This window comes from Sander lucioperca, chromosome 16, assembly GCF_008315115.2.
Source record: "Sander lucioperca isolate FBNREF2018 chromosome 16, SLUC_FBN_1.2, whole genome shotgun sequence".
NCBI lineage: Eukaryota > Metazoa > Chordata > Actinopteri > Perciformes > Percidae > Sander > Sander lucioperca.
In genome coordinates this window covers 21,189,187-21,208,832 of record NC_050188.1, presented here as the reverse complement: position 1 = coordinate 21,208,832, position 19,646 = coordinate 21,189,187, and the positions used below count along the sequence as shown (strand labels likewise).

The 19,646-nt window shown below is 39.8% G+C and overlaps 1 protein-coding gene across 2 annotated transcripts in view; it reads right to left on the bottom strand.

Moving 5' to 3' along the window:
- Nucleotides 1-1,031: 1,031 nt before the first annotated feature.
- The window catches only part of vps50 (VPS50 EARP/GARPII complex subunit), a 110,622-nt gene continuing 92,007 nt past the window's right edge, over nt 1,032-19,646 (bottom strand). For both annotated transcript variants that reach the window (XM_031322998.2, XM_031322999.2), the window contains 6 exons: nt 17,692-17,840; nt 11,247-11,343; nt 10,577-10,735; nt 7,689-7,810; nt 2,624-2,813; nt 1,032-2,475 (listed from right to left, as the gene is read on the bottom strand). In XM_031322998.2, coding sequence (XP_031178858.1) covers nt 2,356-2,475; nt 2,624-2,813; nt 7,689-7,810; nt 10,577-10,735; nt 11,247-11,343; nt 17,692-17,840 — 837 coding nt within the window. In that variant the 3' untranslated portion in view covers nt 1,032-2,355. The remainder of the gene's footprint in view (nt 2,476-2,623; nt 2,814-7,688; nt 7,811-10,576; nt 10,736-11,246; nt 11,344-17,691; nt 17,841-19,646) is intronic.

Below are 19,646 nucleotides of genomic sequence, written 5' to 3'. Positions count from 1 at the left end.
TCTGTGTGAATGCATATCAGCAGACAGTGAGGGAATACAGGCCATGTGGGTCAGTAATAGTGATTTCTATGAGCTTGGCTAATGAATTTTGGCAGAGGGGCAAAAATGCAGGAGCAAAGAGCGCCTGGTCTTTTATCTGAAAGGGTAACTGGGCCACGGCATCACAGGAGGGGTACGATCCTGCTGGGCACCTAATGTGTCGCACAGGGACAGTGAGAGCATTGGAGTCGGGTAGGTCATGAATGAAGTGTTTGAGGGTGGGAGGGTGAGGAAAATCTGCAAGAAAAGGCGGCACACAAGGGTTGAATAGTCAAATACTACTACACAAACTGCAAAAACACCTGTCACCATACTAAATATCAGACTAGATGCACACTGGAACCCAGATTTGAACTCTGTTTGAGATGTTGGGTAGTTTTGTCCAGGTTTATCTGATATAAAAAAAAATTGGCACGTGACAATTTACTTGTGATGTGAATGACACTGTTTATTGGAGGAAATTGACTTTATTTGTGTTATAGTTTGCGTGCATTAAGGCTAATTTGTAATGGGGACATCTATATGTAAAGTAACCAGTAGGCCAAGTCATCTGTGTGTATAAAGACAGCATACGTGTGGATGGTTGTCCACTCGGATGAAAAGTAGGTTCAGCTTGATCACATACAGTAGTTGATGAAAAGTGAGTGAATAGTTTTATGATAAAAACAGTGAGTCATCAAAGTTATGACTTCACAGTTCAACCTGATCACCAGGCTCCACCTAAAGAGGAAGGCTGATGGCTTGTAACCACACAGGAAGCCACATTAATTACTCTGACAGTGTCCTGCTCTTGGCTGAGTGAAGCATCATTAGGATGGACAGCAGTGCTGCTGGAAGGTAATTCTACTTGTTCTTCCTACGCATATTCTGACAAATAGTGACGACTCTTTTAAAACTGCTGTGGTAGAGAGATTTTAAAGGTTGGATATGATTTATGGATTGTGTATTTTATTCATGGCACTGTAATAATTAAGTAGGTAATAATAACATCGTCCATTGTTAGTGTGTTTATTATGTTAGAATACTTTTTGGTGCAACCTACAGTACTAACACCGATTACAGATTTTCAATATAGTGCACTTGAGTCTTAACATAATTTGACAATGTTTAAATATTTGTATTAACTTCAGTTGATAAGTTACAAGATACTGAGAGGTGATCAATGACAAACCCACTTTCAGCAATTATCATATAAAAACCCAAACAAGACATAAAGCAAGAAATAAATAGACATTGTTCAAAACATTCACATTTACAGCATTCTTCTTGGAATAGTTGCACACAAAATCCCACCCCCCCCCCTCCTGACAGTAAATCAATCCACCCTCTCAACAGGTCTTGTCAAGGTAAACTAATAGAAATGACTGAAGTGGGGGAGCCTTAAAACTTTGGAGGAAAGCTCTTTTGATAATCACAAATCACATAATCAGTACATGACTGCACAAACCTACAAAACAGATCTCACCGCTCATTAAGAACGCCTGAGACTGAACTCCAAAATAAGGTCTTTCACAAAGGCTTTAAAAACTCCTCCTCAGATATGACAAATGGCAAACAAACAAATACAGCTAGTGCAGATACACTCCATGTTAGTGCCAACTACAGCAATTTATATCATTTTCAGAATCATCATTATATTAGATGTATGTAATTCATGGACAAAACAAACAGAACAAAGAAGCAGAGCATCCAATTAGGCACAACAAATACCCAGAAGTGAAATAACATACAGTGAACAAATGGGCTGGAATAACTTCGGCGTTGTATCAGATTTCACATCACATTTGGTTAAAACTGATGGAATGCCACAAACGGCCACATGGTCAAGCTACACTTCACATTACATTGTTAAGATATCCGTAGTAGTTTATCTGAAACTCATCATTATGAATATTAAAGAGACTGAAATTGTTGTCGTTGCAGACAATTTGCAGAAAAACTTCATAAGCGGCATGTTTGTTAAATGAAAATGTCAGGGCATGCATTATGGTACATCTGCTGTAAGCATAGAGTAACTGCAGCATGCTTGAGAGTGCAAGTGTTAGTATTTATGTTAATCAGAATATCATGAATGACATTATGTGTTTTTGACCTCATACATTAACAGATACTTAGCACTTGGCTAGCTTTGAAATTGCTGTTTACATTAGCTCTACTTCTGTATTTGCTGTATAGCTCGTTAAACACAACACATCATGTACGCTCTAAACTGAAAATGAAGACATTCTATGCTGAGCTCCACAGTGGGAGTTCCTCTGTTGGAGTGTCCATCTCTGTGGCTGGTTGATTCGTTCAGGGACCCCTCCGTTCATCAACCTATCTCTTGGGTCTGTCAATGTCATCTATGGCCGCCAGGAGTTTCTGACGAGCCTTCTTGTTTATATGTGAACCCAGACAAACGTTCACCAAGTTGGCTAGCTGCTTCATGGAGTACTCCTGCACAAAAACCACAAAGAATGAGTCAGCAAAAAAGACACGCTGTCTGGGACTGGAGGAAAACAAAACTACTTAAATGAAACTTTATATTTAGTGTTGCATACACGCTAACACTACAATCCTCCATCAACCAGCTTGGCCGTCTCACCCTGTGGTTCTTGATGAACTGCTCCATGTCATTCTCCGTCAGGTAATAGGCCTTGATGTAGGTCTCAACAAACTCTTTATCAGGGATGGGTCGCAGGTCGGTTAGCTTCTCCAGCTTCATAAGGAACTGTTGAAAGTCCAGCTGCATCAGGGCCCGGCCCTCGTTGCTGCATTTCTTCACATTAGCGTAGCTAGAGGACAAAACAGCAGAGGCGAAAGAGGAGATTAGCTTTTGCCGGAAGTATTCAGGTGCTTGATGGTGTTTTAAGCCCCCCAACGTCGACTTCAAGGCACCTAACCCTAACCATTGCCTAATCCTATCACAATACTTACTCACAACGCGTAGCTCCTATGGTGCCATTTTGATGCTAACAAGCACTCACCCGCCGTTAACATTCCATTGACTGCCATTCATTTTGACATCACTTTGACAGCAAATAACTTTACATCTGAAGCGTTTAAAGACTTTATTGTCCAGTGTTTATTTCTAAAGAAACACGACAATGTATAAAAGGCTCCATTACCTTGTACCTCACGTTATGGCTCCGTAGTAGACGTTTTTGTAACGATTGTGTCATAACCACGCGACTTACTGTCGCATAGTAGAGGAATTACCGTACAGTACAGGAGAAGCTCGCAGGCAATTTCGACTTACATTAGCTGTTTAAGTTTAATAAATGTTAACTAGCATTTTAGTTAGCAATAAGTAGCTTGTGCCCATGTTATCTCCTTACATATACCTACGCTCTCCGTATCTGCCAGATTGGGAATGATTGAGATTTCTCTTGGTACAGCTACCAGAAGACTTACAACTTTCAGACAGGTTGCTCACGTCACATTTACGTCGTCTCTCTCAGTTGGAGGCTGCGCAGTAACACTCAGCGCTCACTGGAAAAGTGCTTCTAATGTCCTTCACTGGTCTCCGTCCAGAGCAACGGGATCTGTTGGTCCATTTTATATACTGTCTATGAATCCTAGTGCCTTCCAGGCGGCGCTGCCTGGAAGACGACATTGGGGGCTTAAAACACCAAACACCTATTCAGGTAGAGGTAGACATAGTCTATATCCTTGACGTTCCACTTCCGGGATTGCTCCGGTGCCGCAGGAAATTCCGCTTTCTTTGTGTTGGAATTTTAAACTTTAAACTTTTAAACTAAATTTATGAGGACTATGGTTAATCAGATCTCTGCATGGTAAATTGAGACAGCTAGCTAGACTATCTGTCCAATCTGAGTTTTCTCTCGCACAACTATTTTACAGCAGCTCCCAGCTGAGTTTAGTGCCACCATGACGATTGTGATTGGTTTAAAGAAATACCAATAAACCAGAGCACGTTTTTCTCCCATCCCGGAATGCTGTGTGGACTAGCCGGACCCTCCTCCGCGCCGCTGCGTGTGGATGGTCTGGCAAAGCGAGACTAAGGTAGGCACTAATTGGAAACCAAGTACGTTCTGTGTCATTTTTCTTTTGATTCATCAAAGTCATTTGTGTCTGACCTGAGGGGAATTGTTCATATTTTCCACCCTGAAACACCCAACTTATGCCTTGCTAGCCAGCCAAAAATGTCAGCAAACTTTTGTGTCTCTGTATGTTAAGGAGAAAGTCATGTTACAATGCTTTTAATTACTTCTGATTCCTACTGCGAATTTGTTATGCATTAAAAATTGTCTGGAAGATATGTTTCAGCTTGTCATAATTTCTATCAACATTTGAATCAAAATGGAAATGCTGTCAAAGCTCCAGACGCAAAGTGAACAAAGAAATGTGTGGTCATTTGAGTTACCAGATGATCCGAGACATCATTCAAGTTTTTAAAAGCAAGTGTAAAAACGTTATTAGTGGAAATGAAAAGAGGATAGAAGCGAGAATGTACTTAATATTTCAGAAAGTGTGCTATTTGTATGGGTAATAATGAAATCTGCATGTCACACATTTCATTTAGGTCTGTAATGTAGCATAGATAGAGCAGTAATACTTTAATTTTATGCATAAAACCTTTAACATTTTACCTTTAACATGTTACAGTTTATGTCATTTAATATTTTATTATTATGTGTTGGATTGAATCTGTGCTTTTAGGTTTGGTTGTCTTTTTCAAATATTTGGACAACACTGTTGTGTGTATATATATGACAGAAAAGTGTGTGTGTGTGTGTGTGTGTGTGTGTGCCTGTGTGTGCCTGTGTCTGCATGTGTCCTATATTAAATATGAAGTCATGTTATTCCACACAGCTGTCTGTGCTGTGTCAGTAAAAGTGTGTGTGGGCTAGAGTACACATATTTCAGTGTGTGTCTTTTTGTTTGTTTCAGGTGTTTGGCAGCGGGGACTGTTGTCCACTGGCAGGTCAGTATCTAGGACATCTACAGTACATTAACACACCACACAGACAGGTCTGCTCTCTCTCCGTCTCACACTTCAGCTTTTCTCTCTTCTGTTTCCAATTTCTCTCACTCTCACTCTCTGCCAGAGTGTACGAGCTTGGGCTCAGAATGCTAACAGAGCCATTTCTGCAAGTCCAAGGGGAGACGAGTGCTGGACAGAGAAAATTAATAACAGGCTGGGGCAAGTTGGAGTACAAACAAACAAATATGACCACTCTGCCTTGGTGTGCCAAAGGGTTGGGAGATATGTGCGTGTGGAGGGAGTGTACTGGGAGAAGCAAGCAGACGGCAGAAGTCTGCAAAAGCAGCTTAAATTTGCAGTCGTAATGGGCCATTTGTTGATTGGAAAGGGTTCAAAAGTTCCGTTATGCAATGGGAAGAAAAGTGCTCACCAAATGTGTTGGGAGGTAAACATGTTCCCTTTTCTCAGTGGGTGAGGGCAAACCTTTTACTGATGTTTAATGTCCAATGTTCTCTCTCCTTCTTTAAAGACGTTGCAAGCACTAAACCATTTAACAAGAATTTGTTTCTAACCTCATTTTTCTGCGGCTGCCATTACAACCCCACATACACTTTCACTGTAACCTGAACAAATTAGCAACTCAGAATGACATTGGCTTCAACATCAGCCATCTTGTTCCCAATAAAATGTGTGTAACCTCATGATAATTGTCAGCTGTTAGCGATTTGCTTCATCACCATTCAGCCGGTCTGACTCAGTGTTGCTGTGCATCCAGTCAGATGGGATTTATCACACCTTCAATCTAAAATCCTACTTCACACATTCACACACACACACACACACACACACACACACTGAGTAAAGCGACGGTGTGGATGCAAGTGCTGAGCGAAAACACTCTGATGTCCTGTCACCTGCCACAACCCATATGTCTCGCTTACAAGGGAGACAGTGGTGAAATGCATTACAAGGGATGTGTCAAGAGTGTTTTACAGTTTGTGTGAGTGGCCTGTGCCATGCAATTCCCTGAGGGAGAGATGTGACTGGCAAAGAGGGTGGCCAGCATGAGGAGAGAAAGAGGTGGCAGGAATTTAAAGTGGTTTTCTTTGGTGGATTACCCAAAGGAACCTGGCAACAGTCTCCAGGTTTCATATGTACTGTAGGTAATTTCCCCTGATCTTCATGTTGCTTGACAGCATGCTTTGGAAAGATTTTTTCTTTTTTAATTCATGATGTGCAGATGTTTAAACTGAGTGATACACAAAAAATTGCGCATGCAATGACTCAATGCTGTTTGGTAAGTGTACATTCTTAGGGACTCTATTTACGACTGTAACTGGAGAGTAAAGAGACATTTTCAAGCAAAAAAGGCTGTCATAACAGGACAAGACAATAGACTTCACCCATGGTTGTAAGGGACAAAAAACACTATGGGTCTGCACTGTATTTAGCTCGGTTGCATTAATGTTCTGAATAATTCATTAGGCTAAAATGTGGATTGAGCAATGATCATGTTTTGTGCAGTTCAGTATCCATCCAACTTGAAAATCACTGTTGCTTCTTGAATAGCCGCTGAGATTTCCTGAATAAATATTTAATACTCAAACACCTTACCGCTGACTGAGGCTTTTACTTTACTATATGTGTGTGTGTGTGTGTGTGTGTGTGTGTATATATATATATATATATATATATATATATATATATATACACACACACACACATATATATATATATATATATACACACACTTATAGTTATGAATAAATGCATTTATTCAAGAACTGCTTTCTGAAGATCATTAAAAGTACTACAATTAGGGCGCCTGGGCAGCTCACCTGGTAGAGCCCATTTACAGAGGTTTAGTCCTTAATGCAGCGGTTGTGGGTTTGATTCTGACCTGCGGCCCTTTGCTGCATGTCATTCCCCCTCTCTCTCCCCTTTCATGTCTAAAGCTGTCCTATCTAATAAAGGCCTAAAAATGCCACACACAAAAAATCTTAAAAATAAATAAATAAAAGTACCACAATTAAAAAACATTTGCGCAGGAATACAGTAAAAGTGCATTTATAGCACGTAGAAATGTTTACAGTACATTTAACCTTTGGAGCTTTAAATCGGTTTGGGTAGATGACAACAGTTCTACTCAAACTCGAATATGAACATGTTTTTGTAGATATAAAGAGATGGCTGTTACTTTTGCCATGACAAAATCAACCAAGGACAAACCGCAGCCTGAACTTGTGCTCTTAGCGGGACAAGATAGAAATCCACAAAGTTAAAAAAAAAAAAAAAGTCCATCATGCTCAGGGTAAGTTACAGGAACCTCAATTTACTCCCTCTGCCTCTAAATTCTACTTACATCTCTTAACGGGTCATTTTAACAGGTTATAAAGACTCGATCCAATCGCAGAGCTGCTTGTGAGTCTATTGTCTTTTTTTATCAGATATTTAACATGATATTGAAGCACATCTGGAGCTACTTAAAACTTTTTTTGTCTAAATAGACAACCTTGTACAAATGTACAGTTCAAAGACTGTGAGACACTGTTTGACACAGAAGGAAAATATTATGCACAATATAAAACTGTGTTTTACTACAGAGTTATTAACAATAATTCATAGTGACAAAAAAAAGAAGCTTTGGCTGCAACTGAACCAGAATGACGCCAGACTGCACACATCCCCTTGATGCTGAAGAGGTGTTTTGTCACTTTCTTACCCTTCTACTAGAGTCCTGTTGGCTAGGCGGATGCAGTGCTCCCACAGGACGTTGGACACAGGCAGCGGGATGCGCACATGTCTGGAAACTTCCTCCAGCCGCTTGTTGAATTGCTCAAACTCCTGGGAAGGTAAAGGATAAAACACAGGTAAACACATTTAAGAGTTAAATAGAGTAGAATTTAAAAAAGGAGCAGAAATAAATTATGTTCAAGAGGGGGATTTCTTTAATTGGATACCATATGTAAAACTTCTGCTATGTAATCAGACATTAAACTTGTATTATAAAGACATCTCCATAATATCTAAAAGGTAAAAAAATGGATAAGCTTGTGCAAGGTATATTAAACAAACACAAACCTTTGTACTATATACCACTTATAAAGGAAACAAGCCACTATGGGACCGATGCAACTTTGGTTTCCCAGCTGGAAGACATAAACTAAATAAAAGTTTTTATGAACAACAATATACATGTATTTCCACTGACTCTGTCTCAGCTACTCTGTGCTACTGGATGACATTCAACACCAGCTCCACCAAACCTAACTTGGAAAAGCTGAACAGTGTTATAAAACTACCTCATGCTGTGAATTGCACAACCCCATTATTTATTTTGCAAAGAATAATCTGCATTCAGGGTTTGTATCAAACTCTTTTTTTAAATAAAGCCATTTTTTAAACATTTACCATACAGTTTATACTCTAAATAGTGGTATAAGTACATCAAATCAATCAAGGCTAAATCTTTTTTCCCCCCAGCCTACAGTATGTCTGGGTTATTGTATCACAACTCTACTTTAACAGAGTTAATTCAAAGATTTTACAGTCTGGACTGCACTGACACCCTGAAGTACTGAGCACACGGGAGCACAAAGTATGAATCCAACAAGCCAGAAGCCATGTGTTAAAACAAATCATTTGTGAGCTGCTGAGCACTGTACTCAAGTTTCGGAACATTCCAACTGGACTCATTCATTAACTTTTTGATGTGCATGCAGGCTCTTACAGTCAGCCTTTGTGCTCTTTTAATTTACATATTTTACTACACACTTGAGATGACATTTAAGACTTGTAGTTACATCTCTTCTGAACATACAACACAGAAATTACAAAATATTATTTCCGTGCCCCAGCAAATAAAAAGGACACAATGAGTTGTTGTTACAACTGGCCTCCAAATTGTTCTTTCTTTTATGTTTTTACACAAAGAAAAAAGAGGAAATATCTCAGAGGAAGGTGCAGGCTGCAGGACACAGAGGTACAGGAAAGGGTTTCAGCTATGCTGTGTACTCACTGAACTCTGAAATGTTCAATTATGGATGATATTGTACAATTATGATATTATGTTGCTGTTTACAGGGAACAAATTGCAGTACATAAGGACTGTCCATAAATATGATGGATGTGTCTCAGGAGAGGTACGTTGGTTTTCTAGTGTGTGTTTGCAAATACACGTCTGCCGGTTTTAATTCAAACTGCGTCATATTAAAAAATGATGCTGACTTTTAAGGCACACGCAGCTGCCATAAATTTTGCAGCCAAAAATGAAATGTTATTCATTCACAAACAGTTCCACAATAGTTTCTGACTTAAGCAGTTTGTCAATAAAGTCGTTCTGAGGCTGCCGCATTTCCTTGCCACTTTATATGCAAATCAATGCTATTGTTGAATGCTAGTGATCAACCTGAATTCATGAATTAAATATTCTCCTGCGTGCAGTACAACAAAATGTAGCACACTCTTTTCAATCAGTGACACATAACAAAATTCACATGCATTATGAATGTCTGACAAGCAGGCAGAGATGGCTATTAGTGCCTGATGAGGAAAAGTACATGCTGGATGTAATGTACAACATGTCAGTCTATCAGCTGGACCATTTTGACACGGTTGGGCATTTAAACCAGACCACTGAGACAGAGATTTTCCTCTCAGGCAATATAGCTCATAGGATTAAATAGACTTAACTGCAGAGCTGCCAGAGCCAGACACAGATCCATAAGCCAATCAGCAATTCAAAATGTGAGTTTTAACTTTTAACTGTGACTGAATGTGTATATATTTATTTATTTATTTCAATACCATCTGTGATTTAAACAGTAATTTAATTGTCAACTTTCAAAGACATGCTGATGCATATATATAGGGATTTGTCTGGTCTGTTCAGGATTTCACCCCCCTTCAGAGCTCTCTGTCTCTGAACATCAGAGGTGAGAAAACTAGTGCTGTGTGTCCTTACACCCCATGTAAAATTTATAATGGGATGAGTGGCCCGCATGCATAAAGACACACATTTAGTGGAAAACTTACCATTCTAAAAATACATCAGGGACCGGTGAGCTCAAATGTCTTTAACAAAGCCGAAACTTCGGGAGAAATCTGCATTCAACTCTCAACAGCTTACTCACCCTGCACTAAATAATTTACCCCATTCCAACTAATTAATATTAAAGACCCCCGAATGAATTTAAACTCATGAGGGACGACAAGGAACTTAAGAGTTATTGACTTGAAGTGGAATAAATTTCTCTCAAGTACAACAAAAACACTATGTGAGGGACATTCCCGCTAGATAAAAGCAAATCTATTACATCTGCCCTTTGTGTGTTCTACTTTTTGTTAATGTGGGTAGTGCATGGCATTGACAGGACTGCAGTGGACAGTATTTGTCTGGGGAAAAAGGTCAAACATTCTAATTCTAAACTTTTCCTGAATGTAAACTACACACACATTATTTTAACATAGATACCACCAGTCTTAGTATCAGCATTTATATTTTAACATTTAACATTTATATGATATTCATATTTTTTTTTAGATCTAACCTACATTATAGCACACCACGTTACATCAACAGTCACCTACACATTTATTATGCAACATTACCTTTAACAGGACATCCACATATACATTATGCTGTGACATTATCTCCCTAATGTCCCATTTAACTCCGGCCATCAGGAGCAACATTTGCTCGTAGTCGATGGCCTTGGCCGCAACAATCCAGTATATTGGTTTCCGAAGTTCACTGGCGGTCGACACCGTCTGAGAGAAGGAATGAAGAATACGTGCATGTGAGTTATATTCAACATGTTTTTAAGTGTTATATACACAGAAAACACCTCATGAGGCAGACGTCAAGGTCTCTTCGATTTTGCTTTCGAATGTCATCGTTTGCACAATATTTCCAAGAGTGAAGTCATAGCACAGGCCATTCATTTGATGTTTGGGGAGAATAAACCTGTCTGTGTACCTGAACATTTTAAATGTCAAGTGGACAAAAAAAGGAAAAGACTGGGAAAGAGCAGTCGGTGTGGTTATGGGTGACAGATCATTTTCTGTTTGTTGATCAAGAACAGCACTGAATGCTGGGTTACAGTTACAAGGTCATTTGTCTCTACAGAGAAATAGGCTTCAAAATTAAACAAAAAAGCCAGAGTGATGGACTCACAGCCGTTGTCAGATGTTTGGTACAACCCCACCTGTAGCTGACAGTGACGACATGATGTACAGTTTCAGTAATTACACAGACTTTTGAAAGAAGGTGCAAGTATACCTGGGAATAAAACTGTTGCAGGAAGGGCTTCTTGGCTGCAGGCATCATTGTGTCCAGGTGGGACTGGAGGGATTCAAACTGTTCCGCCAGAAACACACTGAGAAAAAAACAGAAACAGCCATTTATTTTTGGCACAGTGGTGGGATAACAAGGTCTGAAAAATGTTCTGGCGTGGCACATAACTAAGACAAAATTATCATGTGTTGTTTTTGTATTCCTCAAGAGTGACAACTCTATTAACTAAAGCTGATATTACTTTTGATTAAATTTTGAATTGAAGCAACCAGAAATTTGAGACAGAACTTTAGATATTACTTCTGTTAATAGGATAATGTGAATAGAGATAGCAGATGTTGCACTTTCCCGAAGGGTTTTCTTTCAATATAATTTCTTCTTGCACCGTTAAAACAGCTACACCATTCTCTATTGTTGCAGCAATGAATTGTTAATGAATAATCTTAACTATAAATCGAGGACCCTCTGTGTGTGTCATCTTTTGTTTGTTTTTGTTTTTTTGTTTTTTTTAAACAATGAACTGTGAAACCAAAATGACCCACATGGGCAAAAGATGTCACACGGAGCCTGCTGCTGTTGTACGAGCCTCTGTACAGCAGCGGGGGCGAGGTTGTTACATCTGTAGCTACATCTGTGGCTGGTTTATTGACTGCGGTTCACCAGCTCTGACTGCAGTTCATTTTTTGCTGCTACCAATGTTACGTGATTGCTGGATACAGTATACCAACTCCCAGACTCCAGTGTTATCGCAACATAAATTATCATCTAGCCTCAACTCTGCACTTTGGGAAAACTACCTGGTTTCCAGTCCTACCTCACAAGGCAAAGTATCATTTATGTCCAACACATCAGGCTTTTTTTATACAATGAATGGATTTCTATAGGGCGAAGTAGCAGAAAAGTAACCTAACTCCGCCAGATGGATTGCTTCGCATTTGCTCGGCATATCCATCTGGGAACTTTCCGTTGGAGAACTTTTGGGAAGGGGCGAAAATACTGGTTAGCTGATTGGATAAACCATCTGTCTATCACCACCTATGTTGGGGATAGACGGGCCAAATCAACCAATCAGATCAATGAAACTAGCTAAGTTAGTGTAGCTAGCGTTAGTTTGGCTTCAAGGACCTTGCGGTTCTTCTAATGCCATTGTTTAACATACAATTAAGTTAGGTAATGTAGCTAATGTTAACGTTTTTAAACTTACCATTCGTATGTGACATGAACCTCATCAACGACAATCCCCACCAAGTTTTCACAGTACACTTCTGAAGAAGAGCAAAAACATCTTTTCCTCAGAGAAAAGCCTCCAGTGCTGTTTTTTGCTCTTCTTTCAATGAAGGAATACTTTCAAATTTGGATAAAACTTACGCGATAGCTACGCTCATCTCATCCGTGGAAGCCGCCATGTTGTTTAGACTGAACAGTCTAAACAACCGTTGTGTCACACCTAAACCCGCCTCAAAACCAACGCTGATTGGTCAGTCGTTTGGTGAACGGCTCCAAACTTTCTCTATCCATAGACAGTATATAAGAGTGGACCAACATACCCCATTGCTCTGGACGGAGACCAGTGAAGGCCGTTAGAAGCATATATAAAGGCTTTTATATATATCTATGGTTAGAAGCACTTTTCCGGTGAGCGCCGAGCGTTTATGCGCAGACTCCAACTGAGAGAGACGACGTAAATGTGACGTGAGCAACGTGTCTGAAAGTTGTAAGTCTTCTGGTAGCTGTGCCAAGAGAAATCTCAATCATTCCCAATCTTGCAGAGACGGAGAGCGTAGGTATATGTAAGGAGATAACATAGGCACAGGCTAATTATTGCTAACTAAAATGCTAGTTAACATTAGTAATTGCACTTAAACAGCTAATGTGAGACGAAACTGCCTGCGCGCTTCTCCTGTACTATACGGTAATTCCTCTACTATGCGACAGTAAGTCGCGTGGTTATGACACAATCATTAGCCTATTTTTATAAAAACGTCTGCTACGGAGCCATAACGTGAGGTACAAGGTAATGGAGCCTTTCATACATTGTCGTGTTTCTTTAGAAATAAACAATGGACAAATAGAGTCTTTAAACGCTTCAGATGTAAAGTTATTCGCTGTCAAAGTGGCGCCAAAATGAATGGCAGTCAATGGAATGCTAACGGGGGTGATCGCTTTGTAGCATTAAAATGGCGCCATAGGAGGTTCGCGGTCCGAGGAGAGGCTTACCCCTGTCGGTACACGATCCGTTCTGCCTGCACGATCCGTTCTGCACATGCGCAAGATAATACTGTTTTACGTATCCATACGACCTGCACGATCTGTTCCACGCTAGCCTATGGCTAGCCTCCACCGGGAAGCTAACGTTAGTTTAGCTAACAGCTAATTCGGCTAACCGCTAGCTGACAGCTAGATTCAGTCTAAAATAACGTTAACTCAAACGTAATGGGAAAAGCAGGCTACAGCTAAATTAAGACTTCACAGTAATAACAATAAAGACAAGTATTGAGTGATTGTATTTTAAATGAGCACAAGTAGAACTGACGTAACAGCTGTTATATATGTTAGGTGTTTGTTATATATGTCAACGTTTATTTTCAAGTTTTATTTTGAGGGTCTTTTAAAGTTATTACATGCTGTCTCAGCTAGCAGTTAGCCGAATTAGCTGTTAGCTAAACTAACGTTAGCTTGGCTGTCGACCGGAAGCGTGGAACAGATCGTGCAGTGTCGTAAATCCTCGTACAACCGCGCATGCGCGAACATTTTGTGCATGTGCAGAACGGATCGTGCAGGCAGAACGGATCGTGTACCGACAACCCCCTTGTCTCTATCTCAAGATGCCAGACTGATCTGCGAGTGGAAAACTGGAGCTCGCGAGATTAGGACGGTCTCACAAGGCTAGCAGAAAAGTAAATACAGGGCAAAACAAAATCAGTGTGGACAGAACTAATACCCCTGTTCCACTGTGACTGAATAAAGACCTGGTGTCTCACTTATAAACGTGGTGTACGCACAAAACGGGGCTGAAAATGTGCATACGCCACTTCCCAAGCAAAGGTTGTGATTTATAAAAAACAAACTTGACGGGAGAATGTGCGGTCCTCAACGCAAACTCTGACCCATGCGTACGCACATTTTGGAGACAATGGGAATTGGCGACGCAGATGGTGAGGTGGTGAACTGATGTCAGACTGCAGAAAGTAAATGTGGGAATAACGATTACTTGTAATACTTTCAAGTATTGATGCCTCACGCACATTTTTGTCACTCCATATCATCCACGTTACCATGAAGATTAAATCCAGCAGTGCTATTTGCGCTTGTACTGAGTGATACTTGTTCCATAAACACCTTGTAAAATCCAACTCAAATCCTTAATAAAAATTCGTTATTAATGTTTAATCGGCGCTGTCTCACCATCACATTGTCTGCCACGGAGCGCGGGAGAAGATCGCCCGACTGCATGGAATACAGCATAGCATCAAATACTCTACCATTAGATAACTGCAGAACACAGTGTAAATAACTAAATATCTGTCTTTAATACTGTGCATATATCATCAAATGTCAAAGTTTTTGACATTTGATGATATATATAGTTTGCGTACGTGAACAAAAATTCACGTACGCAAACTTGTGGGTAATCTGTGATTTATAAAGGGAACATTGCTTGTAGATGTGCGTACGCACGGTTTTATAAATCTGAATTTTTTTTGGCGTAAGCCATTTTTGGCTTTTGGGCGTATGTACACTTTTAGTAAGGATCCTACGCACAGTTTTATAAATGAGACCCCTGTTTAGTGGCGCTGATCGGTGGCTTTACCGTACACTAAATAAAAACAAAAGGGAGCAGGTTTGCGGTCAGGGCTGAGTCCAGAGTTTAACAAGCCTGACTACTGCAGTACAGCGCAGCTCACTTACAGTGATTTCTTTAGATTTCCAGGTCAACAACAACGCAACTGATTGGACAGTGCAATTTAAAAAGAAAAAAACTCAAGACTTGAGCCCCATGAGTGGCCTCCTCACACTGTGCTGCCTCTTGAACCCAATTTTGCTTTGAACTCAGCAACCAAGTGAACAGCGATGTCATACTGAGTCATGCACCTTCCATCTACCATCTACCTTCCTGTTCCTTAATCAGTTGATAAACAATCTGAGCGACAGGATATTTTTAAGAATACTTAAAGCTTTAGTGTGTAACTTTTTATATTAATGAATGTCCGTTACATTCAAGCCATTGCCAAATAAGTTGCTACAAAGCTAATTAAGACTATCAGCTCCACACAACTTTCTCAATATGGCTATGTTCAGAAGATTGTGTAGTCCGGTGACTTTCGCGCGCAGAAACTTGAGTGAAGATAATGACCTCTTCTGAAGAGTTCATCATGTTTTTTTAATCCCCCGTGTCCTCCATGAGCTACTAGCAACTACGTGGAGGAGGGGTGGGGCGCTGTTTGCGATCACGTAAGGCTTGTATCATGTGGACGCGCCAACAGTGTTGTTGTCATTACTTAGAATTCCTTATGGTGGCGAGAGAAACTATGCACTATAGCTTTAAAGCTGCAGTGGGATGAATGCAAAAAGTTTTTGAAGTAGTGAGACCTCTACCTACAACTCTCCCTCTCCGCTCTTTGTCGGACAGGCAATGCATGCGTAGAACAGGCAATAGGAACACTATCTCTCTGAATAACCTGTGACTGGCCAGTCTCCTGTCACGGCCTAGATTTTCTGAAGCCTGAATGCAGAGCCAAGAGGAGGTGCACAAGTCTGGTTTTCTCTCAGACCACTTGAATTATAATATGCTGAAAGATTATTGCTGCATGACGCCAAAAATAAAGTTCCTACCCGGCTTTAAAGGGTGGGATATATGATTTTAAAAACATGAGTAAAAGTTCTGGCTTAACTTTAGTCCTTCAGCTGCTCATTTTCTCCACATTTCTCTCTTCACTTTTGATGACCTGAAAAAACTTCTGAGCTGTTCTCATCATATGATAAAGCCCTCTAAATGAGTCTGTAAGTCAGTATTTTTTCTTAAAACAATCTTCTCTATCTATCTGTTTTTCAGGGAAGATTGGTAAAAACAGAAAAGCATGAGCCTTAGGTAAGGTTTACAATCACTGCATGATAACCCCAACAGCAATCTTGATATTAAAGGCAATAATTAAGCGCTGTCTAGTTAACGCTAAATCTGAAAGAGCTACATAAAACACAGCACCCCATAAATGAGCAGAGTGGACATTTATTCTTTTTATGGAACAGAGGAAATCACATTAAGGTTAGCTGGAACAGCTTGTGTTTACCTCGGCAACATGGTGCAGTCTGGGAAAGAAAAAAGCACACCCTGCAGTTCACACTTATCTGATCACGCTTGTATAAATACGACAACTGAACAACAGCTAGAAGGGCGAACAACAGGAAGAGAGGCACCTTACAGCTCTTATCTTTTATTTCTGCTCAGAGGTCATGTCGCTCACAATACACACTTAGGCTAGCTGCCTTTTCTAAAAAATAAAATAAAATAAATATTCAGAAATAAAAAACTTTGCATGCAGTTCTGCCCAGAATAAGTCTGACTTCCTCTCCCCAGGGGATCTTTTCCTTTCAAACTTTACCCAAGAAATATCTTCACCTCTGCACTTTAGCTCTTTTACTTTCATTATTCTTCTAAGCTTGTTGGCTGCCTCTGATATATGAAAAACCTTGTGTGACAGAGTGTTAGCCTATTCAGCATTTTTGCAGCGCTGTCATCTGGGCCCTTGCTTTACAGACTTTCATTATCAAGCACTTGTACACTGCCGACTTATCAGGGTCCAAGAGTTGTCACAGACAATAGTTTAACCTAATTATGTATGAGGGCACTTTTGTGTGTGTGTGTGTGTGTGTGTGTGTGTGTGTGTGTGTGTGTGTGTGTGTGTGTGTGTGTGTGTGAAGAACAAAGAGGGAGAATAACGACATACAGTAGGCGGAGCACAAGGAGGAAAATCAATTAGTAAATTTTAGGGAGTAAGCTATAAATAATATAATAAAATAAGTCTCTGTCTCTTTTTCTATTTCAACAATCTTGTTTTCAATTAAAGAGGCTTTATTGACACACAAGCACACACTGCAGGTAGTGCAACTCTTTGATGGCCAGGCATGTGTGATACTGCCTAATTGAATTATGACCACCTTGAGGCGAGGCAGCGAGCAGGAATCGGCCTCTTTAACTTGATAATAGAAAATGTTTTAAAGAACATAGCTGCCAAGATACATCATACTGTCACGACACACAATTGATGACATGAAATCTTTCTTCTGACAAGAAATCTTCTCCCCCATAACAGAGGATTTAAGACCAATAATGCTGTGTGCTGTCTTAAGGTGTAATTACATTGCATACTTATAATTACTTCAATCATTGCATGGTTTATGTTTACTTGAGTGTTGTGTAGAGAGTACTTACAGAGACTCAGTGGCCACCACCCTCTGTGCTAGCCCATAAAGAGTCCCACTGTTAGTGAGGACCACCATTTGGCTGAGATGGGGGCTGGGCACCTTCTCCTTCCTGTCCTCTGCTGCGCTGTGGACTCCAGCATTTTCCCCCACTGCCTCCTGGGAGACACACAGGCAAGTGAACATTCAGAGTCAAAAATGCATATTCATTATATTCTTGCCATTTCAGTTTTCAGAGACCTAAGAGACACTTTATAACTTGTGAGACACGAAATGGTTCACCTTCTTTTCCAAATTGCGTGGGTTGCTTGGACCCTGTTATACTATGCTTGAAAGTATATTACGAAAAATCTTATGTTTAATATTACTGAGAAATACATTAAATTATTTGTAACCATAAGTGTTAATCTGTTAGAGTTTCTGCGTAGGTGCAGCTGTGGAAAAGCCTGCTGTTACTTTAACAGTTAACCTGACATAAAAGATGTTTCACTTGCAAAAATGAAGACTAGATGTGTGCTGGTAGGTAAGCATAATCTGAAATTCAATCACCTTTGTGGAACTCTGTTACATCCAAAGCACACAGACACTAAAATTCTGCTGACCAAACACTCCTCAACAGCAAGCATTTAATCTTCCTTCTGATATATTCCACTACACCTCTCCATCCAGCAACCCCTTTTATCCCTTCATTTCAAAAACAATTGAAATAGAAACGGAAAGATTTTAACCTAAATCCCTTTCCATCATTTCACAATAAGCTATATCTGCATACAAAGCCAGTGAGATTCCATACAAAAGAGCAGGTCATATTATTTTCTATAAAGGGATGATGAATCACATTGGCATGTAGAGCTTTGCACCCTGCAGCTGCAAAAAACCCTGAAACAGCCTCTGGGAGACCAATAGCAATCGCAGGTAATAAATGAATGGGAGCTATTAGTGCTGTACCATATGAACCATTTACATACTGTACTTCTTTGCAATGTGGACGACCAGTGGACCAACTTTTATTACAGAGACTGCACCAAGTACACAAATTTCACAAAGTTGACAAATTATTACATAATGTACAAATAAATGCTTACGTAATTTCTAATTCATCTGAAAAACTAAAACATGAAAACTTGTGTGGTAACAGGCCTACATGTCACTAGTTCATTATCATCACTGAAAACTAGAAAGAAAGCAGAAAGTAGGCAAAATATCTGTGCTGAAGACAAAGCAGTGCTGTTAAACAGGCAGTGGTGTTCACAGCTCTAAGAAGATGATGTCTTATGTTCCTCTACAGCAATCTATTCACTAAAATAAGATATATAAACAGCCCAGCATACAGAACATAAATGCACAGTGTGCAGTTACGCCGATGGCGTATATGGTGAATATGTGAAAACTGCAACCTTCCCACAACCGCAGTTATCTCTCTGCATGTATTCAAACCATTATCAGTCTGAAATAAAATGTTATCTCATTTGGAAGATTAACACTTGAATTATATTACCTCTACAGCTTAGGGAATCTAATGGCATGCAATATATGTTCCCCGAGAGCAACTCTTTGCGAATATAAACACTGTTACAAGTTAAAAGTCAGAAAAGTGAATAAAATAAGACAGTAAATGAAATTAAACACTGATGGTAAAATCTAATATTACAAACAATTAAAAATGAATGAATTATGAATCAGTTACTCACAACATTATATTATTGTTAAGGATATTTTTTAAGTTTTTAAACCAGAATTCACATTACAAGTTTTAAAACTTCTGACGTATATGCAACCAGAATTGAGAGGACAGGACAAAAAGTACATAGCGATCTTTTGTCCATGGCAGATTTTTTGTCCTTTGGCAAGAGGCTGCAAAGCATTCACAGCACAATTCGTCTACACCAAAGCATCCAGATCTTGGCCTTTGTTCAGTTAAAACTGCTGAAAGTGTGGTTATTGTGAGCTTAGGGCAAAGGGAGA